General features: G+C 44.5%; 1 protein-coding gene across 2 annotated transcripts; it reads left to right on the forward strand.

Moving 5' to 3' along the window:
- Positions 1 to 672: 672 nt before the first annotated feature.
- Positions 673 to 11,335, forward strand: LOC118236498 (putative monooxygenase p33MONOX). Of its 2 annotated transcripts, none has more exons than XM_035434935.1 (9): positions 673 to 880; positions 2,845 to 2,961; positions 3,568 to 3,679; positions 5,847 to 6,034; positions 6,685 to 6,805; positions 7,288 to 7,412; positions 8,582 to 8,685; positions 9,605 to 9,807; positions 10,189 to 11,335. In XM_035434935.1, the coding sequence occupies exons 3-9, from the start codon at positions 3,652 to 3,654 to the stop codon at positions 10,395 to 10,397; spliced, it is 978 nt and encodes a 325-aa protein (XP_035290826.1). In that variant the 5' UTR covers positions 673 to 880; positions 2,845 to 2,961; positions 3,568 to 3,651; the 3' UTR covers positions 10,398 to 11,335. The 2 variants fall into 2 exon arrangements, with proteins under 2 accessions (XP_035290826.1, XP_035290827.1); XM_035434936.1 differs by having other exon boundaries at positions 674 to 880; positions 9,605 to 9,786.
- The last annotated feature ends 233 nt before the right edge of the window (positions 11,336 to 11,568 follow it).

Here is an 11,568-nt window from a genome sequence, read left to right on the forward strand (position 1 = left end):
CCATCTGAGTTAACATGGGCTGTGGGTACACTAATGCACTCTGGATAAGTGTGTGAAAAATCTATATGTAATGTAAAGTAAAATGACTGCTGATATTTGTGTGTGTGTGTGTGTGTACAGGTCAGAGGTCAACTCTGGAATTCACTCCCTGTTAACTTTAGAAAGGCAGAGACAGGTGAGTTTCAAGTCTCTTTTAACAAATGTATTATTTTAGATTAGCCTTTTGTGTCATTTTATTTTCTTTTTTTTCCTTATTTTTATTTCTTATTCTTTAATGCATTTCAATGTTATCTTATCCTATTCAACACTGTCTGTTCCTTATTATTATTATTATTATTATTATTATTATTATTATTATTATTATATGGAATCAAACTATAATACAAAACCACTTTTTCTTGATTAATTTGTTTATTCTTTAATTACATGGTCTTATCATTTCATTACTTTTATCATTTATAATATTTAGGTTCACGCATGCAGCTTGCTATGATAAATACGAAAATAAACAAATTAACACTAACGCTGTATGTCGCTACTTTGGTCAATTGCCTGTTAGATAAATTATCTAGCACGGGCTGTCGGAAAAGGGTTGATGACAGAACGATGAAATGTATTTTTCAACGAGATAAAAAAGGTAAAACGATGTCTCGCGAGACCCTGCCCATTTGACCGGCGCAGACTGGCTCAGTCGGTATCACCGCGGCTCCATACGCTTTCTGTGAACTGAAAGTCATGGCCGACGGTGACTTTTGTTGCTTATTCAAAAACACGGAAATTACAAATCTCACCGTACCGTTACGGACTTTAACGGCGCTAACGTTTAAGTGTTAGCTGGGCAGACAACTTACTAGCATAGCGACACAACACTGTCACCCAGGTTAGTAGACAAGCATTTTTTTCCTGAGTTTTGGAATACTGGCTAGTTAGCTTGTGGTGCTAGGCACGCTATTGTTTACAGTGCTGTGGCTGCTGTTGCCGTAATGACGACCACGAATGATTCGCTAGCTATTTGTTATTTTTTCTAAAAACGGCTAACGTTATCCATGTTAGTTGAGTGTTCAGTGAAGTGAGGTTGAATAGACTACCAAATAACAGGTTATTTGTTCAGCGCGTTCCAGATAACAATCATGATTATAATGACAGTCGCTAGCATGGAGTATATTAGATAACGGGACCGTTCAGTGCGGTTAACTGTCCCTGTGGATCATTATTCGTTGGCTATCCTTAACTTGATACCAATATACCAAATCGTTTATTCGCTAACGCAGCCTTAGCCAACGTACACTAGCTAACCAAGCAGACAAACGCGAGGGATGTTTTTGTTCAATTTCCAGGTGTCTAGTTGGTCAATATTTACCAGTTCATATATTTTCATTGTCATTACAATGACCGCTAGATATGTACTGTACATGAGTAGACTAACTGCAGGCTAAGTAACAGTTTATGTGGCAGTTAATTATTCGGCTATCAAAATTGGCTAACAAATGCTAGACAACATTGACTTGACTGGAAATGGACAAAATGGGGTAGACCACGGATATCTCATGTTAGCTAGGCCTAATAACGATAATGTTTCACTTCCCGAAGGAAGTGTCTTAGTCCAGCTTGTTGGTGTGGAGTCAAACGCGAAAATACAATGACGAAGGTTTAATGTAGGTAGTCTAGCTAAGGTTAACGCCGTGGTGTATGTTCGAGTGTAGCGAGGTGGATATTTTTGTAATTACATAACTAGCTAGCTACAGACTAGCAGCTGGGTATTGTTGCTAGCTAACGTGAGGTTGCTAACATTGCAAAATGTTCCCATTACCCTAGCATTGTAATCGGCAATATAACATTATGCAACAACGCACGGCATAGAACGGTATGCAAAATTTTACTATTACCCTAGCATTGTAATCGGCAATATAACAGTATGCAACAACGCGCGGCATTGACCGGTATAAAGCTACGTTGTGTTCCCACGGATCATTGAAAGTCTTGCTGCCTCAGGTTTGGCACACACTTCACAGAAGTGCTTGAATTAATGTTGGCTTGTGTTTTACTAGTCATCTGCTGTAACTTTACTGCATATGTGCCGTACGATGAAAATCCCAAACTGTTGTGAATTCAGTTGGCATTTGTGCTGTCTTTCCAAATCAGGAAAATCTCAAATATACGGTTTTTGATAGTTGTTTAACATGGGTCTTTTGAACAGGAATCGACGTTTCACTTTACATTTGAAATGTGGTTGTAACCCAGCATGTGGATTCTAAATGCTCCAGGGTTCTAGAGAGCTCCGGCAACAACCAGCAGAACAATTACAACGATCCTTGAAGTTCTGATCACTGAACTTTTGAATTGTGTCCTTAGAGAATAGACCAGTGGTTTCAAACGCTATTCCCGGAGATCCACAGTCCTGTAGGTTTTCATTTCAACCCTAATTTGGCACTCTTGACTCCTGGCAAGACACCTAAATCCTAATTGCTCCCAATGAGCTGACTGGTACCTTGCATGGCAGCCTTTTACCGTTGGTGTGTGAGTGTGTGTGTGAATGGGTGAATGAGAGGCATAAATTGTAAAGCGCTTTGGATAAAAGCGCTATATAAATGCAGTCCATTTACCATTTACTAATTATCTGTTCAACAAGATCTCTAGCAGTTGAATGAGGTGTGCTTTGTCAGGGTTGGAGTGAAAATCTACTGGAAAGTAGATCCTCTGGAACGGGGTTGAAGACCACTGCAATAAACATTTTGATGGTCTGAACAGATGCTTGAAGTTCCTGGAAAGGTGCAGATATCCTGGAATGGCTTTGACCGCTGCTTTCTGCTTTGTAACCGTTGACCGTTCCCTGTTTCCCTCCAGATCTTGGCCTGTGCTCCTCTCCTGTCCCACAATGCCCTGCAGTGAAACCCCAGTGTCCTCGAATCTGCACCATAGATTCGCTTCATAGCAATAACCACCGCCTCTCCCACCAGCACGGTAAGTCAGGGGTCACTGTCGATTTGGGTCACAGTGCAATGCGGGTGACAGAGCGGTGTAATTGCCTTTAGGTGCACAAAGGTTTTTGGTTCAGAACCCAATTATAGAATAAGATAATATCTAAATTGCTTAAGGAAAATGGAAACCATACAACAATTTCCTGATGGCAAGGCCAATTAGTAACCCTGTAGTGCACTCGCATACACTGGCATATAATATACTCACTGTACATATAATATAATACGGCATATAATATACTCACAAGCGGATTAGTGCTCATACAGTTGAGGTTTTTTCTCAAACCTTTCAGCAGCATTTGTTTACCTTTTATAGTTACTTTGAGTTGTCCATACACATATTGCACTTCATGCACATCATTGCGTCTGTAAATCTCCAGTCTTCCTGCTATATCAGTTTGACCAGCTCTGTTCCTGTTTCTTATCTCTTCTGATGAGTCAGCATTTCCATTTCTGTCACGGAGTGGAAATCTGTTGCTTTGACTGTTTGTAAGCAGGGATAGTGAACGCTTATGTGCTGCTGTTCATATATCAACCTAATGATGTCATTAACACACATCTCTCCATGTTCTCTGTACTCACCCTGCAGATCCAGGTCCAGTCTGTCCCTCTGATTGGATAATTCCGTACTATCGCTCAGTGTTAGCTGTACCCAAGACATTTCCACGGAACAATGGTTTCCCGACCTGGAGAGTTGCCAGGTAAGCAGGAGGGGCATGGCCACGGCAGAACCACCAGAGCAGGTAGCAGGTTAATTTATTGGCTGCGACCAGATGAAGCACCTGTAGAAGGGACTCGTAGAGCAGCTTCCCAAACTGATGGCAGTGGCTCGTTTCCGTTACAAGATGACAAAAAGTAAAGTAGTAGGCCTAATAGTGTACGAATAGTGGCTTTTCCATTCTTTTAAGTGTGGAGCTCTTATAAAAATATTTCTGTAATACAGTTCTTGTTTAATGCTTGAATGACGCAGACCTGAACTCTGTCCATGTTCCTAGCCTTGAATTGGTCAGTATGTCAAAATAACAGTAAAATATTTAACTTCACAAGCTGTAAAACATGTCTAACTGAGTACACCACTGCCTAGCTGATCAAAATCTATTTAACAGTTCAGTCATTTGGCATTACTGCTTAGTTTGAATTTAGAAAAGGTTTCTGTTTGGTGTGCCATCCGTACTTAGCTAACGGTCCATAACGCACCAGGCCTGGGGAACTCAGTAATATTTTACATATAGAAAGAATCCTTTTCACTCTGTACAAGAGTTAGATGACGTTTTTAAAATCTGGCAACCAATTGTAAATTGAATAAATGTGAATTAGGCCTATAACCAAGTTACACCTGAGTTATTTGAGCTGTGTCACTTCAAAATAGGTGCTTTACCTAACCGGTCCCTCTCTGTTTGCCAACAGTGGTTGTTTCCTTGTTACCCTCAGTCTGTATGTATTGTTTACTCTATGCTGTATTAAAAATATATTTTTTTAAATGTTGAAAAAGCTTGTTAGCTAATCCATAATTACATCCTCAGGTCAGTCAGACTGTGCAAGTTAATGTTGGAGAGCTGCCAGGATGTGCATTGTTACCTTAATTAAATCCTAACTGCAAGGTTTGGAGTTAGCGTTGTGCTGACTTTCGAATAAGTGACAGGACAAACTGTACTTGCGGGGTCTTGCAGCAGAGGCAGGAAGAAAGACTGTTCTGGATGACTGCCAGTCTGTCACCGTCTCTGCCCTGTGGTATTGTTAGAACTGCAGTATCTTCTCTCACATCCATGCCAAATTTGGGTGTGTCTTGTTTATGCAGAGAGTTTGTTTTCGGGGGAGAGGGACCCAGAGCTGGCTGTTTTTAACCGTTCAGTCAGGGATTTTCCTAATGTGTTTGCGGGGACTAGGGACTGCTGTGCAGAGTGGGGACCTCTGTGTGTGCTGGTTTTTTTTTCAGCCAATCCCATGATGAGATAACGGGTAGCATAACATGCATTTTTGTTTTTGTTTGTGTTGTGTTGTTTTTTTAAAAAAAACAACACATTCTCACAATGCCATGTTAGCCCATTGTCGATTGCTGCCGATGGTGGGTTCCATTAATGTGTTGAGGTGGTCAGGCTTGCAGCATTGAGCACGCTTTAACTGTTTTTACCTGTCAATCAGACGGTGTAGTTTCAGCTGTGGTTCAATCAACAGCTCATTAGTTGCGGCACGTGGCTTTTTCACCTGGAGTAAAACCCACAAACACAGGATCCCCAGGACGGAGTTCAGAAAAGTAGCCACTGGGCCCCTCAATCTAGAACAGACTGTAGGGAAATTCTCAGTTGAGCTGGCTTTTAGGTAAATACTTTCTGTCATGTTTGAATGCGAACATGCAATAAAAGAGTATGTGAAAAAGATCTGAAAGGAAGAGTTTACAGAGTGTATAAATTGCTATTAAAGCAATGTACTGTAGGGCTAATTGCAGGCATGGTTATGTGTGTAAAGTTTCCTAAGAAAATAATAAAGAAATAATTCAAGGTGCACAGGCACTACAGTTATTTTTTAAGCATTCAGCCAGACCAATATTTAAAAGAGTTTATGAAGATTTATGAAGAATTGCACTTATACAGTGTTTCCTGTATTTTCTGTTGTGTTGTAGTCGGCTTTTTGCTTTACTGGAGCAGGTGCACTTCCTCGGGTGCAGGCGGATGATTAGATGAGGTTCTTTCTTGGTTCGTGGTCCGGTGCTCTTTCCTGGCCCTGCGTTTGTGGCTGCCCTTCTGCGCTGTGCGCTTATGTGTTCACACCGGTTTGCTCACAGGGCTTTGTACGCGCGTGTGCTCACGCGTGTGTGTGTGTGTCCACGCGTGTGTGTGCATGCTCACGTGTGTCTCCGCTCACGCACAGCGCTGGAGTCCGGCGCTCCGGACGTGATGCTGGGGGGGATGTCCCTCCCGATCGGGATGGCCCGGCGCGCCCTCAGCTACGACGACGCCCTGGAGGCACCCATGTCTCCCCCGCCGTCCGACATGAACGTCAACATCCTGTGGAGGAGACCCATCATTCCTGAGAGGAAGTTTCAACGTCTGACTGAGGTGAGTCTCCCTCCCCTCTTTTACTGTCCACAAAACAGCATGTACCTTAGCTTACCTTAGCTTACCTTAACTTAGCTGCCTGGCAAGAAGCAGTATTACTTGAGGACTTCGTTATGTTGAGGCCTTTTAAACCATTTTAACCTTTAAAATATAAGATCACAAGTATGTCATTAGAATGTTCTAAACTGAACATTCTAATGGTGATGTAACAATCACTACTGGTAACAAGGAGCAATAGAATTCTAGAACACTGACTTAGAATTTTGGGGAGGGGGGAAACATTCCAAAAAACCTACTCTTCAAAAGTGTTAAAATCTGCTAGTTAGCCTGCTGAAACAGTGTGATTCAGTTTGTGGCACACCCCACAGTCTGCTTGCAAATCCCCTTCATGCCAGCGCCCACTGGCTGGGGGTCACGCTGGGACAGGAGGGCTCAGTGCTGTCTGCCTTGGAGACAGGTTTACGCAAGCAGTTCAGGAGAGAAGGGAAGCTCGTGAATTCAGGTTGATTTTAATGAAAGTAAGTGCATCTGGAATCTGTGGTGTAGCCTGAGGCTGGCCCTTGCGTGTTTTGACCTGCGGTGATAGTACTCTCCAGTGAGAGGTTTTGGGCTCTGTTGAACGCGTGTATTTTCCTCTCTACCGTCTACAGGAGGACGAAACGGAGAGCGTCCTGACCCACGCGGCCTCCTTCGACCCGGAGTTCACCAAGCCCTCGGTCCCTGTGGTCAAAGCCAAGGCCTCGGCCGTCATCATGAACTCCCTCATGACCAGTAAGGGCTGATCACACACCTGGAAGGACTATTCATTAAAAATAAATCCCCCCCCTTTTTCTTTTCTTGCATTTGACGACTGAAACGCATTGATCACATGTCCGTTTTGATCGGTTTTGCTCCCCTGAAATAATAACTTAAAAGTCTGTGCACCGATGTTGTTGCATCCTTGTTGTTGCAGTGCGGCAGTTATAATATTGTAGCTTGTTCTTCCCCCTAGTTTGACTTGGCATAAGTCAGGTCAGAATAATGTTCACTGCATGAACTGAACTTTGTTCTTTGCTATTGTACGAAATGAGTATTGTACTCAATCGAACCTGTGTTTTGTAGTTGTTCCATTGACCGTGATATGCACTTTTTTACGTCGCTTTGGATAAAAGCATCTGCTAAATACATGTAATGTAATGTAGGGCATATAACACACACACTGTAAATACAGCACACACGTGCTGTAAAGGTGCTGTCTCTCCCGTCCCCTGCAGAGCACACCCATGAGAACGTGCAGAGGTTCGAGAAGCAGGCGGGGCTGACGGACACGGGCTACACCCCCCACAAGGGCCTGGCGGCCGAGGAGACGCGCTACCACCGCATGGCCGAGTCGCTGCACGTGAGTACGGCGCCCGCGGTGGCGCCCGCGGCGATGGCGGGCTTCCAGCCTTATTCAGCCTTTAAGCCGCTTTAGCAAACATGCTGAGTGCTGAGCTGTGATTGTTAATAGAATGTGAATGGGTCTGAGAGTTCCAGCTTTATCAGGGAGAGGGGGTTGTACCTGGAGGGATGAATGGAGACCAATGAGACATTTCTGTTTAAAGGAGAATTCTTCTCCCATTCAGTTCAGTAGCATGCTGCCACCCTTTATCGTGTGAATACGACAATATGCATATTTATTTGCAGATGGAAGAATTATTCATATTTGAATGAAAGTACTTTTTTCTTTGTACATTCCTGTTGAGCTTCTTGAAGCTACAACCTCCCATAATTAATTTCTTCTTCCCCTGCGCTGAACAGTACTAAAACCCTGTACTGAAGTCTCTGAAAATAAGGCAATGGGGAAAATGAAGTAGTGGTCTGCTGTTGATCGCAAATCAATTGTTTGTGACAATATGTCCAGGACAACCACATGCCATGAGTCCCCGCAATGCACTTCAGGCCCTTAAAAAACCTGCTGCAGAGCTGGCAAAAGCAGAAACAGCCCATCACATCCATATCGCTGTGCTGGCATGGAGAATGGTGCTGATGCTTTCCTTCTGTTAATCTGGAACTTGTTACGATATTATGCCTAGAAAAATAATACCTAATGCACATGTATCTATTGTTGTTATTTTATCTTATTTTTTCTGCCCACACGTGTACCCTGGATTGCTTAAAAATGTTTGTTTTCAGGTGAACTTCCACTTAAGGCCCTTGTGTGCATGTGCATCTCTGTTTGTCCACCAGAGGGCGCCCAAGTACTTGAGGCTTTGTTGTACTGACTGTACAGTGAGCCAAGCTCAAATGGACCCGATGAATGCTGACTTTGTTAAACTTCAATATAAACCAAGTCTACTGGCAACAGCCAGCAAATGGGTCACTGAACTTAATTTCTCTTGCCTTTGAGAACATGATATGTCAGGTTCAACCCTGCCATTTCTTAAAAAAGTACATTACCAGTCCAATTTGCAGCAGGCCCATGGTAGTAAATGCAGAGATTTTTGTCCGGGACCTTTCGGCGTGGAACTGCACTGTGTGTTCATCGCGTCTTCTTAACGGTCTTCGATGGCGTGGCGTCTCTCGTAGAAAATGAAGGTCCAAAGTGGGGAGTCCCGGGAGGAAAAGCAGACCTCGTCGGCCCAGTCCACCCCCAGCAGTACCCCCCAAGCATCCCCCAAACAGAAGCGCAGGTACAAGCTCAGGGGTCGCCCCGCACCCCTCCTCGTCGCACTCAGACCTCACAAAGGGAAGCCAGCAGTGGAAGGTCCAGGGGTCAGAAAGTAAAAGTTCTGCCACGTGTTTCTTCCACCCATGAACTCGGCCAGCTGGTTTCACTGATTATCTCTACCTCCTGGCTGAAGAATTGTGCTAATCAGCAAATCCAGGCGATTGGAACAAAATACTGGAGACTTTTACTTCCTGAATCTGGATTTTCTACCTCTGAGTGAAGCACAGTCCTGACTCCTGCTGTCTCAGCCACTGTCTACAGGGGCCTCTGTGGTCAACCTGGCTCATATCTGTATTCAGTGTATTTGCTGTTTTATTTGAATATGATAATGGTAAAATGTATTATTCATTATGAATCATTATATCTATTTACGCGCCCGTCACGTATGTAATCATCAGCGCGTATTGGAAACCCGCTTAACAAAGCTGTGGTAAACAGACTGACCTTTTGGTTCTTGAAAGGGGCCATGCATCTCCCGACAGTTTGTTTCGCTGGTCCGCAGTGCTCCAGGAGTGCTTCTCTCTAATTAGGAGAAAGCTTTGTCATCCTGACAGACAGACGGCCTGACAGGAGCGTGTGCATGAATACGCGAGCCTTGCCCATGCTAGAACCTGACAGTCTTTGTCTTGTGAGGTCAAACATACTAGCACTCTTGAGTGTATTCGAAAAATGTGTATTTGAGAGTGCTAGTTCTCTATTTTCGGTTTGTTTATTTCTGAACAGAGCGCCAGGGAATGTTTTTTTAGGTTGTGAGTTGAGCCTGCTGTATGTTAATGAGCTGCTTGTGTGTGTGTGTGTGTGTGTGTGTGTGTGTGTGTGTGTGTGTGTGTGTGTGTGTGTGTGTGTGTGTGTCTGTGTCCTTGCCCTCCCCCGCGTGGCAGAGGATGGTTCAGCCAGGGCTCTATGGCCTCCCTGGCCGGTGTGGAGATGGGACCTAACCCGCCGGCCCCGCCCCCCGCAGAGCCGCCACTCACTGAGGGAGCAGGAGCAGGAGCGGGAGCTGTGGAGCGCTGGGGCGCATTTGGGCCCCGCCCCATCGTACAGAAGTCCACCACAGACCCAGGTACGGACCGGGCCACCGCAGGTAACCACGGCAATATGGTTCTCATTTCACTTTTATTTATTTCTTTATCCCATTCTTTTATTTGGTTGTTGATGTAGAAACTGCGGTAACATGCTGCCACGTTGGAGGGCTCTATGCTAATATAAGTTGAAAAATTGATTAGCGTACTAATGCATCCCAATTAGTAGATGTGCTCCTAAATTATTTTTACAGTTAGTACACATCAGTTTTCAGGAGCAAATGCTCCTACAATGGGAGCACTGTTGGTGTCTCTCGTTCATTATGATATTATGTAACCTAGCATGGTGTGGAAAGAGACTATGCCCTCCCTCTCTCTGGCTCCGCCCCATGTCCTGTCCCCGCCCCTGCCATCTCTGACTCCGCCCCCCGCTCTGTCTCCAGGCGGCTTCGCTCTGCAGGCCTACAGGGGGGCTCAGAAGCCCACCCCCATGGAGGTGATGAAGGCCCAGGCCACGCGGCTGGCCGAGGACCCCGCCAACCTCAAGCCCCCCAAAATGGAGATCCCGGCGATGGAGAGCAAGCGCCACTCGCCCCGCCAACACAAGCTCCGGCCCCGGGACATGAACGTGCTCACCCCCTCCGGCTTCTGAGGGGGAAACTACCCCCCCCCCCCAGTTTCTCCCAAAAAATCTCGAGAAGTCCACCGTGCTTGTAGCTGGTCTACCCTCATTCCTCTCCCTCAGAAAAGAGATCCGGATCGTACTCTGTGTTCCACTCGTAACCCCCCCTTCTGTGACCCGCTTGCAGAAATGTTCCGGTTTCATTCCTGTAAGTCCTCTCTGTCCGGTGCCTACTTCCCGTACCTAGCGGCAGTGTAGATCTTGTGTAGTACAGCTGAACACGTGTGTAAGTGCGATTCCGTTTTTACCTCCTTTTGTTTGAACTCCTCCTTTCTCAGTTTGCCTTCCCGGTTGACCCTCTGAATCGGACCTTATTTGTAAATGTTGTACTTGTGTTTCTTTAATTGTCCCCGCCCATGTTGCGGTAACGTGACGTCGCGGTGGCGTGAGCAAATTCGACGCGTTCCCACGGTCTCCTCACCAATCCCCAATGCGTTCGCTCCAAGATTTTATTCCTTATTTTTTGTGTTATATTAAGAAGTTGTTTTTTTTTTTTAATTTTTCTTATAGTGTGCTGTTTTCCTCTCTGCAGATCCCTAGATCACATTGCTCAGGCTCGCCGTTTGATAGGTCATTTCTTCAGATTGCTCGTGAGGTCGTACAGTCAATGGTCCAGTGATTTCTGTTCATCTTAAATGGATTGAGTATCCTAGTGTTCCTATGTTGCTCAATGGGAGTCTGTACTGGTAAACAAATTTTATAAATGTGGCGTTAAGTGTAAAACGCTGAGGTTTAGTTTCAAGAGTTCAGTACAACACACAAAGACACCAAAGTGGTCAAACTGTAGTTTAGTTATTGTCAGATTTAAAATGGTTGAATGGACAGGCTGTTCGGTTAAATACACAACGCCTATCTGTGTGGTTCATTCGGTGGTTTACCTCTAAATAAACTCAATGCTGACCTAAGCATTCTCGCAAATTGTCTGAATTTCTGCCCTCAAATAAGTTATGAAGTTTAAGATAAAATCATTGGAAGAATATGTCCAGTGCTATACCAGGTAATATCTGGGTCTTAGTTTTGAATTATGGCTGTTGGAAGGCAAAATTGTTGCAGTTTTTGATAATGTTCAAAAATATAAAGCTAGCAGGTCAGTTCAGTTGAAGAGTGGTGTACACTCGTACCGCTGCATAGCAACGGTAAA

The sequence above is a fragment of the Anguilla anguilla genome, chromosome 9 (assembly GCF_013347855.1).
Source record: "Anguilla anguilla isolate fAngAng1 chromosome 9, fAngAng1.pri, whole genome shotgun sequence".
NCBI classification, from domain to species: domain Eukaryota; kingdom Metazoa; phylum Chordata; class Actinopteri; order Anguilliformes; family Anguillidae; genus Anguilla; species Anguilla anguilla.